The 24,060-nt window shown below is 45.3% G+C and overlaps 1 protein-coding gene across 1 annotated transcript; it reads right to left on the bottom strand.

The window, feature by feature from the left end:
* Positions 1-25: 25 nt before the first annotated feature.
* ptgis (prostaglandin I2 (prostacyclin) synthase) lies at positions 26-21,105 on the bottom strand. The gene is made up of 10 exons (XM_071381044.1): positions 20,951-21,105; positions 20,201-20,324; positions 17,953-18,128; positions 17,534-17,680; positions 17,175-17,302; positions 16,497-16,684; positions 13,676-13,841; positions 11,304-11,485; positions 1,749-1,900; positions 26-486 (listed from the first exon to the last, which is right to left on the bottom strand). Exons 1-10 carry the CDS (start codon positions 21,019-21,021, stop codon positions 336-338), a joined length of 1,485 nt encoding a protein of 494 aa, XP_071237145.1. The 5' UTR covers positions 21,022-21,105; the 3' UTR covers positions 26-335.
* Between the last annotated feature and the right edge of the window lie 2,955 nt (positions 21,106-24,060).

Here is a 24,060-nt window from a genome sequence, read left to right as displayed (position 1 = left end):
TTGAGAGACAAGCAACACAAGCAAGTAATTCAGATACATTATTTATTATACAGAGATATACAGTACAAGTGATATAGTTTGAATGTAAAAACAATATTTAAAAAAACTATAAATAAAAACATGAAACTGATTTGTATTGAGTGCAGTCAGTGTCAGGAGGATGTAGGAGGAAGTCATGTCCTAGCCTGGTCCCAGATTTGGTTGTGCTGTCTTGCCAACTCCTAATGCCATTGTCATGCCAAACATGGCTATACAGCACAAACAGATCTGGGACCAGGCTAATCATGTCCTAGTTCTAGTGCAGGATGCAGGAGTCAGAGGTTAGGGGTCGTGTCCTAGTGCAGAGTCTTGAGTCTGTAGCGGACCTCCAGGTCTCCGTCGGGCTGGAGCATCCCGAAACCATAGCGACTGGGATTGACCGGAGGGACGATGGCGGTTGGGTCACACAGCTCCAGGTCCAGCCGGGAGAGGACCATGAACACAAACCTGAGAATCACATAGAAGGAGAGTAAGGTTAGTTAAGTCAATCCTCTTGACCCCCATTGGGAGTATAGGACAACTAGCATGGCTCTGGAGGCACGAAGAACACTAGCTAGCAGAAAAATAATGACAGGTGACCTCATATTATATAACTGTCTGTAACAATATCAATCACCCAGCATGCATTGAAAGGGTTAAAGAATAATGTACACAATGCCTGCAGAAATACATCTGGATGTAGTCGGCCATGTAATACACTATTTGCATATCACACATATGGTAAAGCCTAGAGGTTGCGAGCACATACTGTATGTGCACAGCTGTTCCACCATCTTCCCATATTATCATCTGGCCTCTTACTCTCACTGTGGATAACTAGGATTCTACCTTTGAACTACTGATATCCGGCACAGAAAGACACTGACATCAGCACTCTGATTTTCTTCAAGGACCCTCTACCCCTCTACTGCTGTACATACAGTACATACCAGATGAGGCTAGTGTTAACCTAGTCAAGGGCTTTATGATCAGTTGACGATTGGAATCAGGTTTGCTAGCTCTAGAATAGTTCAAATACATGGAATGGCTGGGCGCCCCCGAGGCAAGGTTTGAAAACCACTGCCTTAGGCTATGTTTGTAGCGTGTAGTATATCATATGAACAACTAAGAAAATCCACTTCTCAGATCATCCCTTTATCTATATTGATCGTTCTGTCTGCTTAGCTGTTCTGTTGTATGGTATCTCTATTGAGTTAAAATGTTGGCTTGAATTATTGAAATGGCCGTTAACGACTGTGAGTGTGTGCTACAGTAATGGTACATGTCTCAGAGGACAAGCTCATTGTAATGGCTGGAATGGAATCAATGGAACGGAGTCCAACAGGGGTTTCCATGTGTTTGATGTGCTTGGTACCATTCCATTGATTCCATTCCAGCCATGGCAATAAGCCCATCCTCCTATAGCTCCTCCCACCAGGAGATGTTTGAAAGCAACTGGCCTATGGCAGCGATCTTCAGGTGATTGTAAATGCCTCATGAATCATTAATACCTTGCTAATGAACTGATTCATTGGGGGAAACGATGTATGAACAACGTTGGGTGGTTTAGATGTACTTAGGTGAAAGGTAGCCTAATTGTGCTGTCTTGCCAACTCCTATGGTCATTGTCACGTGACAATAACAACAGAAGTTAGCAAGACAACACAAACAGAAGTGGGACCAGGCTATGTGTGAGGGAAAACAGGCGGAGAATGTCATATCACACTCACTGTTTGATGCCACTGACTGCAAAGTTTCTCCCTACACACATGTTGTTGCCTGCACCCCATGGCATGGTGTAATACTTTAGTCTCTCCCCGCCCTTATAGAACTTCTTCTTTTCTGTCCCGTCTGCATTTAGGAAGCGGTCATATTGAAATGTCTGTAAAGCAGAGAAGAAGAAAAAACTAAAGTTATTGTGATAGATAGATGCCACAGTACATTAAGTAGCTCCAGTGATGCTGCATGCAAACACACACACACACACACACACCACACACACACACACACACACACACACACACACACACACACACACACACACACACACACACACACACACACACACACACACACACACAGACACACACACACACACACACACACACACACACACACACACACACACACACACACACACACACACACACACACACACACACACACACACACACACACACACACACACACACACACACACACACACACACACACACACACACACACACACACACACACACACACATTACAGCCTTTAACCAGCTAATCCCCATGGGATCTCCTTTCTTAGCCCTTTAACCTTTCCATCATGTAATCCTGGCGCCATTTAAACACTGCGTAGTACAACACTGTGTATGAGACACGCACTCACACCAGATGAGGCTGGTGGAAGGAGCTATAGAAGGACGGGCTCTTTGTAATGGCTGGAATGGATTAAATGGAACGGTATCAAACACATACGGAAACCACATGTTTGACTCTGTTCTGTTGATTCCATTCCAGCCATTACATTACAATGAGCCCTCCTATAGCGTCATTCTATTCAAATCATGCTATTAGAGTCGTTCTATTAGAGTCGTTCTATTTGAGTCATTGTATTAGAGTCATTCTATTAGAGTCGTTCTATTAGAGTCGTTCTATTAGAGTCGTTCTATTAGAGTCATTCTATTTGAGTCATTGTATTTGAGTCATTCTATTTGAGTCATTCTATTCAAATCATTCCATTAGAGTCGTTCTATTAGAGTCGTTCTATTTGAGTCATTGTATTAGAGTCATTCTATTAGAGTCGTTCTATTAGAGTCGTTCTATTAGAGTCGTTCTATTAGAGTCATTCTATTAGAGTCATTCTATTAGAGTCATTGTATTTGAGTCATTATATTTGAATCATTCTATTTGAGTCATTGTATTTGAGTCATTCTATTTGAGTCATTCTATTTGAGTCATTCTATTTGAGTCATTGTATTTGAGTCATTGTATTTGAGTCATTGTATTAGAGTCATTCTATTAGAGTCATTCTATTTGAGTCATTCTATTTGAGTCATTCTATTTGAGTCATTGTATTAAAGGCATTCTATTAGAGTCATTATATTTGAGTCATTGTATTTGAGTCATTCTATTAGTCATTCTATTTGAGTCATTCTATTTGAGTCATTCTATTAGAGTCATTCTATTAGAGTCATTTTATTAGAGTCATTCTATTAGAGTCATTCTATTAGAGTCATTGTATTAGAGTCATTCTATTAGAGTCATTCTATTAGAGTCATTGTATTAGCTCAGCAGACAAAGCCTGATTCAGTAGTACTATACTCAGTACTCAGTACTCAGTACTATACTCAGAAACACTTTCACCCTCACCATGTTTGTGTATTTTTAAAATATATTTTTTATTTATTTAACCTTTATTTAACAAGGCAAGTCAGTTAAGAAAAACATATTATTTTCCAATGAGAGTATTGACTTAATTCAACAGATTGCTGTAATGTATTGTATTGAGAGGTTGTTTCAAGTTTTAATGTCACATGCACAAGTACAATGAAATGCCTGTCTTGCAAGCTCCAAACTCAACAATGCAGTAATCAATATCAATAGCTAGTTTCCATCCATTTGGTGACAGATTTTCATGCCAAGGATCATTTAGCTATTTGATTAGGAATTTGGAAGTATAAAAAATATATATAAAACAACGTTTGGCCCATACAAACACATTGAATAACAGATTCACCACATGGAACAATAGATAGTCCCCAAAAAACGATCTAAAGGAAGTTTGTTCTGAAGTGTCTGTCCTATACAGTGCATTCAGAAAGTATTCAAACCCCTTGACTTTTTCAACATTTTGTTACGTTACAGCCTTATTCTAAAATTGATTAAATTAAATGTTTTCCACATCAATCGACACACAATACCCCATAATAGAAAGCGAAAACAGCTTTTTTTTTGAATGTTTGCAAATGTATTAAAGATTAAAAACAGAAATAACTTGTTGACATAAGTATTCAGACCCTTTGCTACGAGACTCGACATTGAGCTCAGTTACATCCTGTTTCCATTGATCATCCTTGAGATGTTTCTACAACCTGATTGGAGTCCACCTGTGGTAAATTCAATTGATTAGACATGATTTGGAAATGCACACACCTGTCTATATAAGGTCCCACAGTTGACAGTGCATGTCAGTGCAAAAACCAAGTCATGAGGTCGAATGAATTGTCCGTAGAGCTCCGAGACAGGATTGTGTCTAGGCACAGATCTATGGAAGGGTACCAAAACATTTCTGCAGTATTGATGGTCCCTAAGAACACAGTGACCTCCATCATTCTTACATGGAAGAAGTTTGGAACCACCAAGACTATTCCTAGAGCTGGCTGCCCGGCCAAACTGAGCAATTGGGGGAGAAGGGCCTTGGTCAGGGAGGTGACCAAGAACCCGATGGTCACTCTGACAGAGCTCCAGAGTTCCTCTGTGGAGATGGAAGAACCTTCCAGAAGGACAACCATCTCTGCAGTACTCCATCAATCAGGCCTTTATGGTAGAGTGGCCAGACGGAAGCCACTCCTCAGTAAAAGGCACATCACAACCCCCTTGGAGTTTGCCAAAAGGCACCTAAAGGACAAGATTCTCTGGTCAGATGAATCCAAGATTGAACTCTTTGGCTTGAATGCCAAGCGTCACGTCTGGAGGAAACCTGGCACCATCTCTACGGTGAAGCATGGTGGTGACAGCATCATGCTATGGGGAGGTTTTTCAGTGGCAGAGACTGGGAGACTAGTCAGGATCAATGGAAAGATGAACGGAGCAAAGTACAGAGAGATCCTTGAGGGCTTCAGACTGGGGCGAAGGTTCACCTTCCAACAGGACAACGACCCTAAGTACACAGCCAAGACAACGCAGGAGTGGCTTTGGGACAAGTCTCTAAATGTCCTTGAATGGCCCAGCCGGAGCCCGGAAATGAACATCTCTGGAGAGGCCTGAAAATAGCTGTGCAGCGACGCTCCCCATCCAACCTGATAGAGCTTGAGAGGATCTGCAGAGAAGAATGGGAGAAACTCCCCAAATACAGGTGTGCCAAGTGTCAGGTTTTGGCCAGGACTGTTTAGGTTTTGTTCACTAGATGTCCCCCTTGCACCTTTTTGTACCTTTTGTTTTTCTTGCTCCAATTATTGTTTGCACCTGTAAGTCATTCCCTTGTTAGTATTTAAACCCTGTGTGTTCCTTAGTTCCTTGCTCAGTGTTTGTAAGTTAGCACCCAGCCCCAGCCCAAGCCTTGTTTGATATAGATATTTCTCTTGTTTGATTTTCCAGAGGTTCTCTGGTTTTGTTCTTGTGTTTTTTGGATTAGTCTTTTGAGGTTTGTTTTTTCACTTGCGGTTCTTATCACTTTGTGGATTTTCTTTTTATTGTTGGAAGATATCCATTTTTTATTAAACCACCATCTCTAGTACTGCTGTGTCTGCCTCATCTTCTGGGTTCTGCCTATTATTAGTGACTGTTTCTCGCACCGGGTCCTGACAGAAACACTGAGCCAATTCATATGAACCCAGAGGCAGCCAGTACCCAGGACTTTTTTCCCATGCTGTCCCACCACGAGGGGACTGTCCAACGTCACGAAGCTGCTCTGGTTCAGCAAGAGGCCTTACTGGCTGGACATTCTCAACTTCTGTCGGAGATGATGACTTCCATAAAGCAGATTTCTGATCAACTTTCTCCTGCAACCGCTTCTGCTCCAGTTCATCAGATTCAAGTGCCCGTGGCAGTTAACCCCCTGGCTGAACCTCGTCTGCCGCCTCCCCAACGGTTCTCAGGTGATCCGAGTGTTTGTAAGGGGTTTTTCACCCAATGTTCTCTCTCCTTCGAGCTGCAACCCTCGTCGTTTCCCACCGACCGGTCCAAGATAGCATATATCATCACCCTGCTGTCTGAAAAAGCCCTAGCCTGGGCTACTGCTGTGTGGGATGCCCAAAGTCCCTGCTGTGCCAGCTACTCTACCTTTGCTGAAGAATTCAAGCGAGTGTTTCAAGGTCCTACCAGCGGTCCTGACTCAGCCAAACAGCTCCTGACTCTCCGCCAAGGTCGGCGCAGCGTGACGGACTATGCCATCCAGTTCCACACAGTGGCAGCAGCGAGTGGCTGGAACGACGAGGCGCTCACAGTGTGCTTTTTGAAGGGTCTTTCCGACACCATCCAAGATGAACTGGCCACTCGGGAACCACCAGACAACCTCGAGTCCCTGATCAAGTTGGCTTCACGCATAGACCAGCGTCTGAGAGAGAGAGAGCTCAACCGTAGATCTCTCACCCTAGCTCCTATCGGTCCCAGCTCCGAGTCTCCACCTTTATCCTCGCTGACTCCACCGGAACCCATGCAGGTTGGACGCATCTCCCAGGCTGAGAGAGACCGCCGGATGAGGGAGCGATGCTGTCTATATTGCGGCAAACCGGGCCATTTCCTCTCCACGTGTCCCGGGCTCCAGGGAAAACGCACTCTCCCGTGCAGGCCTGGGAGGACTGTAACGGGAAACATAACCTCCTCCCATCCATCCAACTCCCGCCTGCTCATTCCAGTTACCCTTTCCTGGGACAACCACGAGCTTCCCCTTCAAGCCTTGGTAGACTCTGGAGCCGCAGGTAACTTCATGGATGGTGTCTGGGCGAAGGAGAATGGCGTTCCCTCTGAACCTCTAAGTGACCCCATAAGGGTTACTACGTTGGATGGAAGCCCTTTGGGATCTGGACTTGTCACTCGTGTCACTACCCCCTTGCGACTTTCAGTTTCCCAACACCAGGAAGTGATGAACTTTCATCTGACCTCGTGTTCCGAGTTCCCTCTCGTCCTTGGATACCCCTGGCTTCACAGCCATAACCCTCACATCGACTGGTCTGTGGGCACTATCAAGCAGTGGGGTCCTACGTGCCAAGCCACTTGTATCTTCCCAAGTTCCCCGAGTTCCCCTCCCGAGTCTCTAGAATCCATCGACCTGTCCCGAGTTCCCGAGTGTTACCATGACCTCAAACCGGTATTTAGCAAACAGAGGGCCACCAAACTACCACCCCATAGACCTTACGATTGCCCCATCGACCTGTTTCCGGGCACCTGCCCCCCCAGGGGTCGGATCTTTTCCCTATCTCCTCCCGAACGAGCTGCTATGGATACCTACATCAAGGACTCTCTGGCAGCAGGCCTCATGCGTCCATCCACCTCGCCGGCGGGAGCAGGGTTTTTCTTTGTGGCCAAAAAAGACGGGGGATTACGTCCTTGCATCGACTACCGGGGACTTAATGCCATAACCGTCCGTAACCGCTACCCGCTACCCCTTATGGCCACAGCCTTTGAGCTGCTCCAGGAAGCAGTGGTCTTCACTAAGCTTGACCTGCGGAACGCATACCATCTTGTGCGGATCAAACCCGGTGACGAGTGGAAGACCGCTTTCAACACGCCTACTGGTCACTACGAATACTTGGTGATGCCCTTCGGCCTGACCAACGCCCCGGCTGTGTTCCAAGCGCTCATAAACGATGTGCTTAGGGATATGCTTAACATTTTCGTGTTTGTTTACTTGGATGACATCCTCATCTTTTCGAGCTCCCTTCAAGAACACACCAAGCATGTCAGACAAGTGCTCAAACGCCTCCTAGACAGCCATTTGTACGTTAAGCCGGAAAAGTGTGAATTCCATTCCTCTCGAGTACAATTCCTGGGATTTATAGTGGAACCCGGTCGAGTCCAGATGGACCCCAAGAAGGTAGGGGCGGTAGCGGATTGGCCCACCCCCAAGTCCGTTAAGGAAGTTCAGCGTTTCCTGGGCTTCACCAACTTTTACCGCAAGTTCATCAAGAACTTCAGCTCGGTGGCAGCCCCTCTCTCAGCTGTAACCAAGGGTGGCAACACAAGGTTTCTGTGGGGAAGAGAGGCTGAGACGGCCTTCCAAGGACTCAAGCAGCGCATCCTCTCTGCTCCCATCCTGACACTACCAACGGCGGATGAACCTTTTGTGGTGGAGGTAGACGCATCAGAGGTTGGGGTTGGAGCTGTCCTGTCTCAGAGGGGTGAAGACAAGAAGCTTCATCCTTGCGCCTTCTTCTCTCACCGGCTTACCCCGGCCGAGAGGAATTACGATGTGGGGGATCGTGAACTCCTAGCAGTTAAGATGGCATTGAAGGAATGGAGACACTGGCTCGAGGGGGCTTCTCAACCGTTTCAAGTGCTTACGGACCACAAAAATCTGGAGTATATCCAGCAGGCGAAGCGGTTGAACTCCAGACAAGCTCGATGGTCTCTTTTCTTCAGCCGATTTCAGTTTATCCTCACCTATAGACCCGGGTCGAAGAATCTCAAACCGGACGCCTTGTCACGAATCTACTCTCCTGCCATTCGAGAAGATACTGACATGACTGTCCTTCCGGCCGCTAAGATCGTGGCTCCGATCTCGTGGCAAGTGGAGGATACCGTGAAACAAGCTCAAGCCATCGAACCGGGCCCTGGAGGAGGTCCTGCTAATCGGTTGTTTGTTCCCAAGGCAGCAAGATCCCAAGTCCTTCTGTGGGGGCACTCCTCTCGCCTCACCTGTCACCCGGGCGTAGGTCGCACCTTGGAGTTCATTCAGCGTAAGTTCTGGTGGCCCACCATAAACACGGGACAGGCCTTTCGTCAAGGCCTGTCCCGTGTGCTGCCAGGGCAAATCTTCTCACCTCCGCCCTCAAGGACTCCTTCATCCTTTATCTATTCCCCACCGACCCTGGTCCCATATCTCGTTGGACTTTATTACTGGCCTTCCTCCGTCCCATGGTAATACTACTATCCTAGTCATCATCGACAGGTTTTCTAAGGCGGCCAGGTTTGTTCCCTTGACCAAATTACCTTCTGCCAAGGAAACAGCTGAGTTGGTGATTAACCATGTGTTCCGAGTCTTTGGTATCCCGCAAGATATGGTTTCCGACAGAGGTCCCCAGTTCGCCTCAAGGTTTTGGAAGGCCTTCTGCCAACTCATAGGGGCCACGGCCAGTTTATCTTCAGGGTACCATCCGGAGTCCAACGGCCAAACTGAGAGGATGAATCAGGAGCTGGAAACCACCCTCAGATGTATGGTTTCCAACAACCCGTCCACATGGTCATCCTTCATTGTTTGGGCCGAGTACGCGCACAACACCTTGTGCTCCTCCTCCACTGGTATGTCTCCGCATGAGTGTCAGTTTGGCTATGCTCCGCTATTGTTCCCGGACCAGGAGGCAGAAGTCAGAGTGCCTTCAGCCTCGAGGTTCATCAGACGCTGTCGGCTTACGTGGAAGAAGGCCCGTCTTAATCTTCTGCGTTCCTCACAGCAGTACCAGCGACAAGCCAACAGACGTCGCCGTCCCGGTCCCACCCTGTACCCCGGCCAGAGAGTATGGCTCTCAACAAAAAACTTACCGCTAAGGGTGGAGTCTCGCAAGCTGTCCCAGAGATTCATCGGTCCCTTTAAGATAGCCAGGAGAGTCAATCCCGTTACTTTTCGCCTACACTTACCCAGATCCCTTAAGATCAATCCCACATTTCACATTTCTTTATTAAAACCTGTTGTTTTTTCTCCCCTTATCCCGGCAGGCAGACCTCCCCCTCCGCCCGTGTCATCGGAGGCCAGTCGGCTTATACCGTCCACCGGATACTGGATTCCCGCCGGGTGCAGCGGTCCTGGCAGTATCTGGTGGACTGGGAAGGCTACGGTCCCGAGGAGCGCTCCTGGGTTCCTGCCAAGGACATACTGGACCCTGACCTCATTCGTCAGTTCAGGGTCCTCCACCCTGAGAAGGCTGGTAGGAACGTCAGGAGCCGTTCCTAGGGGGGGGATTCTGTCAGGTTTTGGCCAGGACTGTTTAGGTTTTGTTCACTAGATGTCCCCCTTGCACCTTTTTGTACCTTTTGTTTTTCTTGCTCCAATTATTGTTTGCACCTGTAAGTCATTCCCTTGTTAGTATTTAAACCCTGTGTGTTCCTTAGTTCCTTGCTCAGTGTTTGTAAGTTAGCACCCAGCCCCAGCCCAAGCCTTGTTTGATATAGATATTTATCTTGTTTGATTTTCCAGAGGTTCTCTGGTTTTGTTCTTGTGTTTTTTGGATTAGTCTTTTGAGGTTTGTTTTTTCCCTTGCGGTTCTTATCACTTTGTGGATTTTCTTTTTATTGTTGGAAGATATCCATTTTTTATTAAACCACCATCTCTAGTACTGCTGTGTCTGCCTCATCTTCTGGGTTCTGCCTATTATTAGTGACTGTTTCTCGCACCGGGTCCTGACACCAAGCTTGTAGCATCATACGCAAGAAGACTCTGGGCTATAATCGCTGCAAAAGGTGTTTCAACAAAGTACTGAGTAAACGGTCTGAATACTTATGTAAATGTAATATTCCTGTTTGTTTTGTTGCATAACTTGTTTTTGCTTTGTCATTATGGGGTATTTTGTGTAGATTGATGAGGGAAAAACTATTGAATCCATTTCTGAATAAGGCTGTAACATAACAAATGGCTTCCTGCCATCCAGGACCTCTATACCTGTTGGCATTTATAAAATTGTACCGTAACTTCCTGTTTCCATTACAGCCGTCTTGATTTTTTTTTATATGTTTGCTCGCATGAAAACTTTGGATACTTTGGATAGTAACGTAGTTAGTGTAGTACTAAAAATTACAAGGTCGAACAAAATCACACAATAAATAAAAATAAGAAATAAGAATAACAGGAGAAAGTAAGTAAGCGTCAGTTCCACTACCACATTGACAATGTGCAGGGATACTGGAGTGATAAGAGGTAGATATGTATAAGGGTAAGGTGACTAGGCAACAGGATATATAATAAACAGAGCAGCAGCATCCTAAATTATGAATGTATGTGAGTGTGTGCGTGTGTGTGTAGAGTCAGTATAAATGTGTGTGCATGTTATGTTTGTGTTGGAGTGTCAGTGTCAGTGTGCGTGAGTGTATATATTCCTGTGAGTGTGCATAGAGACAGTGCAAAAATAAAAATACAACGGTCAATTCAGATAGTCTGTGTGGCCATTTTGTTAGCTAACTATCAGTCTTATGGCTTGGGATAGAAGCTGTTCAGGAGCCTGTTGATGTCAGACTTCCTGTGCAGAAGCAGAGAGAACAGTCTATGGCTTGTAGGCACACATTCGTAAAAGCTTTTGTCCTAGGTGCTGGATTAGACTGAACAGTAATCTAAATCTAAAAGAAATCTGTACACTGGCAGGTGTTCCATTTATTCAGACAATATTTCAACACCAACTGGGTCTTTGTCAGGTAACAGTATTGTGTTGTATTACCTGTGGATCGTGGTGTATCTGGGGGTCCATCTGAGGGCTGAGGAAGGGGAACATACACACCCTGTCCCCCTGTCTGAGGTCGTATGCCTGTCCACTGGCCAGACGAAGGGTCTTGTCCTGGACCACCTCTCTGGTGATGATGGCAGCAGCAGTCAGACGCAGGGTCTCACTCAGAACACTGTCTGTGATTGGAGGGAGGAACAATACGTATGATGTCAAAGGGGTGGCTGCCGGGTGCATGTGAATAATCCTGTGAATAATCATTCACCTTCAATAATCATGATCATTACCCTTGTCCCAGATCTGTTTGTGTTGTAAAGCCAACTCCAATGGTTGACAGCAGGTCAACATTCACAAGGTTGCAGGGCCAGACAGATTACCAGGACGTGTACTCCGAGCATACGCTGACCAACTGGCAATTGTCTTCACTGACATTTTCAACCTCTCCCTGTCTGAGTCTGTAATACCAACATGTTTCAAGCAGACCACCATAGTCCCTGTGCCCAAGAACACTAAGGTAACCTGCCTAAACAACTACCGACCCGTAGCACTCACATCTGTAGCCATGAAGTGCTTTGAAAGGCTGGTCATGGCTCAAATCAACACCATTATCCCAGAAACCCTAGACACACTCCAATTTGAATACCGCCCCAACAGATCCACAGATGACGCAATCTCTATTGCACTCCACACTGCCCTTTCACACCTGGACAAAAGGAAAACCTATGTGAGAATGCTATTCGTTGCTCAGCGTTCAACACCATACTGCCCTCAAAGAAGCTCATCACTAAGCTAAGGACCCTGGGACTAAACACCTCCCTCTGCAATTAGATCCTGGATTTCCTGACAGGCCGCCCCCAGGTGGTAAGGGTAGGTAGTAACACATCCGCCACGCTGATCCTCAACACGAGGGCCCCTCAGGGGTGCCTGCTCAGTCCCATCCTGTACTCCCTGTTCACTCATGACTGCACGGCCAGGCACGACTCCAACACCATCATTAAGTTTGCCAATGACACGACAGTGGTAGGCCTGATCACCGACAACGATGAGAAAGCCTATTGGGAGGAGGTCAGAGACCTGACTGTGTGGCGCCAGGACAACAACCTCTCCCTCAACGTGATCAAGACAAAGGAGATGATTGTGGACTACAGGAAAAGGAGGACCGAGCACGCCCCCGTTCGAATCTACGGGGCTGTAGTGGAGCAGGTTGAGAGCTTCAAGTTCCTTGGTGTCCACATCACCAACAAACTAACATGGTCCAAGCACACCTAGACAGTCGTAAAGAGGGCACAACAAAACCTATTCTCCCTCAGGAGACTGAAAGTATTTGGCATGGGTCCTCAGATCCTCAAAAGGTTCTACAGCTACACCATCGAGAGCATCCTGGTGGGTTGCATCACTGCCTGGTATGGCAACTGCTCGGCCTCCGACCACAAGGCACTACAGAGGGTAGTGCATACGGCCCAGTACATCCTGCCATCCAGGACCTCTATACCAGGCGGTGTCAGAGCAAGGCCCTAAGATTTGTCAAAGACTCCAGCCACCCTAGTCATAGACTGTTCTCTCTGCTACAGCACGGCAAGTGGTACCGGAGCGCCAAGTCTAGGTCCAAGAGGCTTCTAAACAGCTTTTACCCCCAAGCCATAAGACTCCTGAACATCTAATCAAATGGCTACCCAGACTATTTTCAGTACCCCCCCTCTTTTACGCTGCAGCTACTCTCTGTTATTATCTATGCATAGTCACCTTAATAACTCTACCTACATGTACATATTTCCTCAATTACCTCGACTAACCAGTGCCCCCGCACATTGACTCTGTACCGGTACCCCATGTATATAGCCTTGCTATTGCTATTTTACTGCTGCTCTATAATTATTTGATATTTTTATTTATTTTTAATTTTTTTGTTAAAACTGCATTGTTGGTTAAGGGCTTGTAAGTAAGCATTTCACTGTCAGGTCTACTACACCTGTTGTATTCGCCGCATGTGCCAAATAACATTTGATTTGATTTGAACAACCATAGGCGTTATATAGTACAAACTGATCTGCCACCAGACTACACAATCATAAAACTATAGGTATGTCCTTCTGGAATGCTATGGATCACAAGAATATGTTCTAATATCACCCTGTGGCAAGCAAACTTTAACCTTATTCAACCACAGCAACAACAAAAAAATATTTATCAATCTTTACTCATTCAGCTCTCTGAATCTTCCCTTTTTTCACTTTGTTATTCCACACAGTTCACACGAGCTTCAGTTCAATATTTCACTGCATGTCTTTGGCTGGACAGGCAGAGCCTTGAGAGCCCTGAGGTGGAAGAGAGTGTGAGTGAGTAATAGAGGAGGTTGCTTGAGCTCTTACCGAACACAGGTGTGCTGTGGTGCTCCAGTGTGTCCAGAGGGTGTCGCTGTAGAGAGCAGTCCTCCTGTAGACGCAGGCCTCTGATCTCCTTCCTCACAGCTCTCATGGCCTCGGGGTGCGTGAGCAGGAAACTCAGAAGCCAGAAGGCAGCAGGCCCAGCGTTACCCTGGAATGAAACAACACAACATAGACTCACAGTCAGTTCAGAAATGGTTTTGCAGTTCCAGAGTATGTAGTCAAAGACAGTGAACGCATTACCGAGCATGGAGAGGTAGATACCTTGCAGTTATAGACAAATCCACAACAGGTACTGTACAGTGTGAACACGCTGCAAGAAGCCCCCAGGGGAAAATGGAAGCAGGTTTAGATACATCTAAATCTCTCTTTTTTTTCTCTTTCTTTCAGTCTCACTTTACTTTTATTTTCTCTATTTTTTTTTATCCCACCCTGCATCATGATACTGCTGTACTGTACTGTAGTGATCTGAGGTGAGGTGAGGAGCCATCAGAGCTGTCAGGGCTGTGTAGACAGGGCGTAGACATCTGTCTGAACCTGTCAGCCAGTAATTGCTGTGGGCTCCGGGAGCTTCTCTCCTCACCCCCTTGCAGGCCAGGTCTTCACCGATCGACTGACAACCAGGGCTAATGCAAGATGAAGACCAGGTCCAATGGATCTCTGGTTGACTCACTGGCCTGTCCCGTCACAGATCCGTTACGACAGACACTAGGCTACACAAACTGTGTAGCCTGTGTAGCCTTGTTGTCCCAGTTTGCTGTAGGGGTTACAGTCGAAGTGTTGCAGTAGAAATAGTCATTTCAAATGCTGCACGTTCTTACCAACACTGTATAGTGTTGTTATCAGATTGAGACACTTTGAATTGCCATTGAATTCACTATTAGACGTGTACACGGTAAGGAACTTTACCTCCTCCTCCACTCCTCTGAGTGTGTATTCGTACACTGTGTACTGGTGTAGTTGTGTTGAAAGCAAAGCCGCAGTCAGGTGTGTGATGGACTGAATGTGACACAGGCTCCCTGGGGTCCATCATAGGCATATTGACATTGGACTGGAGCCTCACTGACAGGCTGGTTCAGAGATTCACTGGACTGTGGAACTGCCTCCACCCCAATCCCCAACAACACACACAGAGCCAGAAACATAAAGCTCTCATAACTTTCTTGCAATATCTAGCGATTGTGTCTGTTGTAGGAGAGTTTGTTGTATGTAGACCGCATGGAACTGCATTTGGAATGTTTGACTTCAGTGACATCTCTGATTCACTCAGTATTGTATTGTTACTGAGGAAGCCTACAGTACCTCTGTACGACTGGTGGTGAGAGAGACAACAACCAGAAGATATTCTTCGTGGCACTTCCTTATACTCAGCCTCAGTTCTAATATGTTTCAGTGGTGATTGGTTCTGTCTGATTGTCTGTGACTGGAACAGTGAGTCTCTGTTCCAGAAAAGACATTAATAAGCAGGGAACAGTGATGCTAAGGGACTAGCTGTCCTCTCCTATCCCAGCCTGGTAGGTGAGCCAAGGTCCCCAGAGGGAGAGGCTCCATCTTGGCGAAGGACTCTCTACCCGCTCCCCTGGTCTGATTGTGCCGACTAGGCCTCCAGTGCTCCAGGCTGAAAGTAGCAGCCAAAGTCCCAGAGGGAGCAGAGAAGGCCTGGTACAGATGACACCTGTGGCTCTATTATTTTCTGAGGCTGGTGGTGAAGGCAGGTACCAGACAGACAGACATTACACTAGCTCCCCCATCTGGCCACACAGTGCAACAGCAGCTCATTCATAACAATTTTTTGGGATTGGTTTGTGACAGGAAGCCACAAGGAGCCTGCTATTAAACCGCCTCTGGAGCTCATAAATATAGAGTTAGATAATGCTTCATTGCTGTGATCTATATTGGATTTTGACATCAATATTCATTGATGTCTATTGCAGATGATACATCTAAATCAGTGGAGGCTGCTTAAGGGAGGACTGCTCATGATAATGGCCGGACTGGAGAAATGGAATGGCATCAAACACATGGAAACCATGTGTTTCATGTATTTGATAGCATACCACTTCCTTCTAAATCGTCCTACAATTTGTGTACTGTAGACCTAACGTTTGATCTAATTCTGAAATTAGACAGGTTGGTTTGGGCGACCCGCCAACTCTTCTTTTTTCAATAATGTTCTGGAATGTGTGAACCCATTGTCCCAGATCAGTTTACACAGAACTCCAAACAAGCCCAGGTGCCATGAAAACACATTCATAGAAACTCATGTCACATTCCTAACAATCATTACTTCTCACATAATGACATAACAAGTCAACTGTGCCAACAAGGAAGTCATGAGTCACTGGGAGAGAAGAATCCTGTGAACCTATTCATGCCAGGGCCACAGGTCTCAAAGAGGACACAGGAAGAGAAGGTATGAGAGTGACATCCAGGTGTGGCAGAACACTGTGAAAGCATTGGTCTTGGTTCTCTGTAATGTTGTGTGTGTGTGTGTGTGTGTGTGTGTGTGTGTGTGTGTGTGTGTGTGTGTGTGTGTGTGTGTGTGTGTGTGTGTGTGTGTGTGTGTGTGTGTGTGTGTGTGTGTGTGTGTGTGTGTGTGTGTGTGTGTGTGTGTGTGTGTGTGTGTGCATTTGTGCATGTGTGTGTATGCTTGTGTGCCTGTGCTTGTGTGCCTGTGCTTGCATGTGCTTTTTGTGTGTGAATTTGTATGCTTGTCTGTGTGTGTGTGTGTGTGTGCATGCTCTTGCATGCTCTTACATGCTCTTGCATCTGTGCGTGTGAGTGTGTTCTTGTCTTTCCCACTCACCTGGGTGACCCAGAGCTGGAGCAGCATGGCTCGTCTCTGCATCTCCGTGTCCACTCCTTCCGTCTGTAGATGGCTGAGGTAACTCTGCTGCCAGGAGCTGCTCTCTGACCCCTTTCCTCTGCTCAGCCACGCTGGGGACAGCAGCTCCCACAGTCTCTCCTGGGACAGGCTTGCTGTCCTCTTCTCCTCTAGCAACATAGAGAGAGAGACAGGTTAGAGAGGAAAGATCAACCAGAGAGAGACAGGTACACTCTTAGAAAAAAGGGTTCAAAAGGGTTCTTCAGCTGTCCCCATAGGAGAACCCTTTTTGATTCCAGTTAGAACCCTTTTTGGTTCCAGGTAGAACTCTTTAGGGTTCCATGTAGAACCCTCTGTGGAAAGGGTTTTACATGGAACCCAAAAGGCTTCTACCTGGAACTAAACGGGTTCTACCTGGAACCATAAAGGTTATTCAAAGGGTTATCCTATGGGGGCAGCCGAAGAACCCTTTTAGGTTCTAGATAGCACCAGAGTGACAGGTACACCGAGACACAGGCACACACAGAGACATGCACACGAACACAGAGAAACAGGTACAGCGAGACAGAAACGTATTGTATGGATAGATCCATTCCGTATTGATATAAGTGACGTACGACCACGTGCATTAGATGAAACTCGGTGTACGTGTAAATGTACCTTGCTTGAGGGTTGAACGAGCCAGTTTGGCGAGGAGACCATCAAACGTGCGGAACTCTTTGTAGACAGTAGCGAGTGCGGTGACGTCGTTGCTGTTCTCTGCACCGAACAGTGTGAGATACCCAGCCCTACGAGGACAGAAAGAAGCATTAACTCTAGGGTAAGAGTACGTCTTCCCTCTTGTGTAAGAGTTATGCAATTTTCTCCAGGTGTGATACTGTCATTTGAGCCTAAATCCACCCCTGGGCCAGTGACCCAGAGAAATGTCTGATGTAACCTGAAGAGCAGGATGACTGTTAAACACACAAACAGTAGCTGGCCACTCCAGACAGAATTTGGTTCTGGGTTCTGGCTCTTACCCGAAGAGCAAGCTGTAACAGAGGCTGAAGAGGCCATCCTGCCTCCAGTCTGCTGGGCTACAGCTCCTCTCCTCATCCCGTAGCAGTGTCTGGAGGTGGAGGTGCATGGTGCTGCTTAATCTGGCCAGGCTAGGGCCCTGGAAGTGCCTGGACAGGGATTTTATGGAGAGGTCGAATTATTGCTACAACATGTTACCTCAGAGAATTAAATGAATTTTCAAGTAATCTATTCTGGTGGAAAATGATGTCTCATTACAATACCATATACAGTAATAGAAAAGAATAGAATAGAAACGGTATGGTCCTTGACAAGGACAGGTAGATGCAGCGGAATTGGATTAAGATGGCGTGTGTGGACAGGTGTGGATGTGTGTGAGGTCAGGCGTGAGGTCATGTGGATACAGGTCTAGAACACCTACTGTTCCATCCAGGCCCTCTCTGTGTCTGGGTTGTGATTGGGTAGTCTCAGGCTGAAGATCTTTTGCATCAGGACCTGGGCGTAGCGACTGAAGTCCAGAGAGACTGTGTCATCGAGGACCGCGTCATAGGAGTTAGGATCCAGCAGCACAGTGATGTAACGACCACAAACACGCACCTGGGAGACATTATTTGAAACGTTAAAGCCACGGCCATGTCTGTACACGTCTGTCGTAGTCACAATGCACATTACAAGTGTTTGAGATTGTTTGAGAAAGCAAAATGAGTAGTGAGTAGGAGATGCACATAGCACTACCCTGCAAAGACGAAAGAAGCTTTTGAAAAAGAACCTACCCAGGTTCACAGCAACCCTTTCTATCTCAGTAACAAAGATATCAAGAATGTGTTGAAGATTGATGAGGTACTCAGGTACAGATACAGTATAGGATTGGCTGCTAGAATCTTGACTTAGAACCAAAGAAATTGATCATATTACTCCAGTGCTAGCCTCTCTACACTGGCTTCCTGTTAAGGCAAGGGCTGATTTCAAGGTTTTACTGCTAACCTACAAAGCATTACATGGGCTTGCTCCTACCTATCTTTCCGATTTGGTCCTGCCGTACATACCTACACGTACGCTACGGTCACAAGACGCAGGCCTCCTTACTGTCCCTAGAATTTCTAAGCAAACAGCTGGAGGCAGGGCTTTCTCCTACAGAGCTCCATTTTTATGGAATGGTCTGCCTATCCATGTGAGAGACGCAGACTCGGTCTCAACCTTTAAGTCTTTATTGAAGACTCATCTCTACAGTAGGTCCTATGATTGAGTGTAGTCTGGCCCAGGAGTGTGAAGGTGACGGAAAGGCACTGGAGCAACGAACCGCCCTTGCTGTCTCTGCCTGGCCGGTTCCCCTCTCTGCACTGGGATTCTCTGCCTCTAACCCTATTACAGGGGCTGAGTCACTGGCTTACTGGTGCTCTTCCATGCCGTTCCTATTAGGGGTGCGTCACTTGAGTGGGTTGAGTCACTGACGTGATCTTCCTGTCCGGGTTGGCGCCCCCCCTTGGGTTGTGCCATGGCGGAGATCTTTGTGGGCTATACTCGGCCTTGTCTCAGGATGGAAAGTTGGTGGTTGAAGATATCCCTCTAGTGGTGTAGGTAGCAGTGCTTTGGCAAAGTGGGTGGGGTTATATCCTGCCTGTTTGGCCCTGTCCGGGGGTATCGTCGGACGGGGCCACAGTGTCTCCCGACCCCTCCTGTCTCAGCCTCCAGTATTTATGCTGCAGTAGTATATGTGTCAGGATGGAGTATTTCTCCTGTCTTATCCGGTGTCCTGTGTGAATTTAAGTATGCTCTCTCTAATTCTCTCTCACTTTTTCTCTCTTTCTCTTTCTCTCTATTTCTTTCTTTCTTTCTCTCTCTCTATCGGAGGACATGAGCCCTAGGACCATGCCTCAGGACTACCTGGACTGATGACTCCTTGCTGTCCCCAGTACACCTGGCCGTGCTGCTGCTCCATTTTCCACTGTTCTGCCTGTGGCTATGGAACCCTGACCTTTTCACCAGACGTGCTACCTGTCCCAGACCTGCTGTTAACTCTCTAGAGACAGCAGGAGCGGTAGACATACTCTGAATGATCGGCTATGAAAAGCCAACTGACAGTGCTGACCTGTTGCACCCTCAACAACCACTATGATTACTTTTATTTGACCCTACTGGCCATCTATGAACGTTTGAACATCTTGGCCATGTTCTGTTATAATCTCCACCCGGCACAGCCAGAAGAGAACTGGCCACCCCTCATAGCCTGGTTCCTCTCTAGGTTTCTTCCTAGGTTCTGGCCTTTCTAGGGAGTTTTTCCCAGCCACCATGCTTTTACACCTGCATTGCTTGCTGTTTGGGGTTTTAGGCTGGGTTTCTGTACAGCACTTTATGACATCAGCTGATGTATGAAGGGCTTTATAAATACATTTGATTGATTGATCTCAATTTGATCACCCTGTTGCAGACAAACTTTCTTGCGATGCAGAATTGTTTTAACTTGTAGTGTATTTGAGGTTTAAAAAGGCTCGTAATTTCCACTTTGAAATGTTGGACTTGTGTTTGTTTCCCTTTGGAAAAATCTAGCAACCCCTACAAAATTGTCCATGAATTATAATTCACATAATTTACATTTCCCGTTGCTGCATGGGATATTTTTCTGCTTTAGCAAACTGGCTTGTACACACAAATGCATCGAGAACTCCTACCGTAAAAATGTCACCATGTTTTTGTTTCATCCGTGTTAGAAACTTTGCAGCATCTTTTCCAAACTCCAGGGCATGACCCAGCCACGGAATGAAGCCTTTGTCTAATGGTGGTTCATTTTTCTGTCTGGTGGAAACAAACGGACAGACAGACAGCAGACAGACAGACAGTTGTCAACCAAGATGAACACTGTTCAATAGAAGGAGTTAAATCACTTCATCTCCCAAACTAAACCAACTGGTTGTAGCGCCACAGTTGGCATAAGGACATGCCCTTAAGCAGTCAACTGTGCGAGCTGATGTGTACAGACATAAAGTAGGCTTGTAATACACTGTGGGAATGGGAAATAGGGCATAATCAATGTGTACCATATAAGAAATGCTCTGCGTTTGAATGGTCTAGGGAAAGGTTATATGAAGAATTGGATAATCCACGTTAATGATCTAGCCTGCACTTTCAGCGATGCTGTATGTTCAGTAAGGCATTTTTTACCCTGACATTTTTTTCATTAATTGATTTCTGTATAGAAAGTACATTTCTTTGTAAATTATTAAGTAAACAGTATGTGAGACGTTGGTTAATCTTTTCACCAAAATGTTCAATATCAGAGAGAGAAACTAAATTATAGCAAACGACATTGACTTCATCCTTGAAATATTGTAGGCTTATCCTTTTTAAACTCAAATAACGTCATTGATTTACAATGTCTTGTTCTACAATCCGAATGAAAAAGAAATATGAAGAACATTTACCTTGAGCGGGAAGAGTAAAGAATGACGAGAGCGAGCAGACCATTGAGCAGTAAAAATATAGTCCATAACATTTTACCCGTTAAAGAGAGAGCTTGACAGTGAAATGAGTTCCTCTGGAGCTGTGGGCTTTATTGTCAAGTGGCTGCCCTACAGTAGATCCGAGGTGTGGGTTGGAGATGGGTGGGGTTTGTGACAGGTGTGTGTCATCTTAGATTCTCTCTGTCACAGAACAGACACTGGAGCTCTGCCAACAAGTTTTCTGCATGACAAAAAGGGAACTGAAATTAAAATCTCAAGAAGAGTTTCTCAATCATGATTTTTTTGTACATTTTAATATTTTTTAAGAAGGCTTTGGTCCTTCTCTGCAGTTATTCCTAAGAGAAAAGTTCCTTGATTTTAGCATCTCCACACTTTAGTGTGTGAAAAATGGGAATTCAAAGTCCTCTATGAGTGTTTCTCAATCATTTTCTTTATGAAATCCCAGTTAGTCCTATAATTATTGGTCTTTGGTCTTTCCATTGCACTTGTTCCTGATAACGAAACTAGCCAATCTGAAGCATCTCTCCTCTGTTGACTTATTCTGTTGAACAGGCTACATATAGTACATAGTCTCACTCGGTCACCAGAGTAAGAACATTCCATTGGAATGAGAGAACCTAAGTAAATGGACTCTTCTTACTGTTGTAGAGATCTTGTAAAGACATGCCTCCCTCTCTACTCGTCTGTTTACCCCCCCCCCCTCATTTTCAGCAATCAATCTTTGCAGCAAGGATTTCCACTGTCTTGACAACAGAGTTATTTCCTGTCAGTTATTTCCTGTCTGTTTGACAAATGGATGTTTATTTCGTTCACACCTTGTTGATGATTAAGCTGGCATTGAACACCACACCAACCACCGGCGTTTATTTTTGTCACATCCATGTTGATTAAACTGACATCCCACACAAAATGGAACTAGCACTGTTAAAATTACGCAATAATGAATTTCCCCAGAAATGTTTACCACCACAGCTATTCACCATAGAAACATACCTACAGGTGTAGAATCTTCATTTGAGCCAGTTTGCTACAGCAGGAAAATGATCCTGCAGCAACATGAATGTGAAATAATAATGGACATTTTTTGTAGGGGTTAATACATTTTTCTTAAGGACAAATAAAGTCTGACATTTTAAAATGGAAATGACAATCGTTAAAAGCCTTTTTAAACCTTGAATACACTACAAGTTTGCATTTCCTGCAATGCAGGAACATTCCAAGAAACAAAATAGTGATCAAATTAAGATGGTTCATCTGTAGTTTCACTTCCCTAGTACACTTGCAGGTTTGTGACAAATTTATATCTGTTTGCATATAGGCCTAATCCTGCTAACTACTCAGCAGTATAAACATGGACACGTCTACTCAACTCAAACACACATATAGATGAGTTTGAATATGTGAAAGCCAACAATATTTACATAGAGTGGGAGAAATCCTCTTTAGACTCCTTGGCTGAGGTTCTGTATTCTGCTGAGTGTACTGTGGTGTGTACTGCGGTATGTACTGTGGTATGTTCTGCCACTGGCATGTGTGCTGTGTGCATTTGTCATGCAGATGTTCCCACATGAAGCATATTCTGTGAGTGTATTCTCCCCTCAGCAGAGGGCTGACTGATAATGGCTGGCTATGTAAGCACATACAGCACTGACATACAGTAGGGCACTGTGAAATGACTTGCTTTTTATCCACATCAATAATTTCCCCAAATCAATATCAGGAAATCAATTACATACGCTGATGAAAAACATGTGTATGATAAAGACTACTGTATGTAGAGGGAAGTAAGGGATTCATAAACCTATAGCAAGGCAGGGACTTAGACATGTGATAATACGATGATATAATAGTCTACTATTCCCACAAGACAACACCCCATTCCTTTGTTCTTTGGAGCAACCACAGCAAACGCTGACATTGCAAAAAGTACACTGGGATTATAAAATGTTATATTTTTAGAACTTCTTATTTTTGGAACATCTTCAAACAGTCGAGTCAATGAAGCACTAATACAATAGGGAGAGCTATTTAAAATGTAACCGAGTTGACTTTGAGGCTGGTTGCCACTGAGACGTATTATTACACTTTGCTAAGAGGCCCTGTGGAGATTCCGAGATAACACTGTCAGTGAAGAAGAATACTACTGTTACTCAATGAGGTTATGTGCAGTCATGGAAGGGGTGGACTCATAAGAGCCGAACATGTGGCTGTGTCTGCAGTGAACCGTTGCTGTTCGATGTAGTGTGTTTGGTATAATGTGCATTGTGCACACAGTATTCAAATCTGAACATAGCACAGCAAGATGAGGTTACTATACACCTAGTAAAATGTATACGCCCACAAATGTTCGTCAATCTGCTGTTTTATAATTGTTTTCATTGTGTCCTAAGCTTAATATTTCATACGAGGAAATCCAAGTAATAAAGTTACAAAATCTTGATTGAAAAGTTATTGACTACAATCTCAATAATACTGTGGCTAGATCAGCATCAAATCAGTGCTACAGTAAAGTCAATGTAAACGTGACAGATTCCACCCCATCCTGAAAGGAAAGGAGACAAATTACAGTAATGTGTCTTGAAGAAACATTGACATTGTCATTGTGGAAGACACATTTCAGTTGAATACATTCAGTTGGACAACTGACTAGGTACCCCCCTCTCCCTCTCCCTTTCCATTGTTCCCTAAATCCAGGCTGTATCACAACCGGGCGTAATTGGGAGTCCCATAGAGCGGCACACAACTGGCCCAGCGTCGTCCGGGTTTGGCCGGTGTAGGCTGTCATTGTAAATAAGAATTTGTTCTTAAGTGACTTGCCTAGTTAAATAAAGGTTAAATGTAAAACATTTAAACAAATTTAAAAAAAATCTCATTTGAATTTAAAAAAAATGTCTCCTCCCTCTCAAAGCTCATTGGTGGAGAGTCATACCTAATGTAAAAGTAAAGATACCTTAATAGAAAATGACTCAAGTAAAAGTGAAAGTCACCCAGTAAAATACTACTTGAGTAAAAGTCCAAAGGTATTTTGTTTTAAACATACTTAATTATCAAAAGTAAATGGAATTGCTAAT

This window comes from Salvelinus alpinus, chromosome 2 (genome assembly GCF_045679555.1).
Source record: "Salvelinus alpinus chromosome 2, SLU_Salpinus.1, whole genome shotgun sequence".
NCBI lineage: Eukaryota > Metazoa > Chordata > Actinopteri > Salmoniformes > Salmonidae > Salvelinus > Salvelinus alpinus.
Note: the sequence above shows the minus strand (reverse complement) of the source record. Positions and strands in the feature narration are given on the sequence as shown.

Bases quoted from the DNA above. Each gene is read 5' to 3' on its own strand.
- ptgis (XM_071381044.1), bottom strand. From the start codon at position 21,021: ATGTTATGGACTATATTTTTACTGCTCAATGGTCTGCTCGCTCTCGTC. The intron at 17,681-17,952 runs GTAGGTGTTCTA...ATCCCTGTCCAG, and splicing joins GAGAGGGCCTGGATGGAACA to GCACTTCCAGGGCCCTAGCC. The intron at 1,901-11,303 runs GTAATACAACAC...TCTGCTTTACAG, and splicing joins AGATACACCACGATCCACAG to ACATTTCAATATGACCGCTT.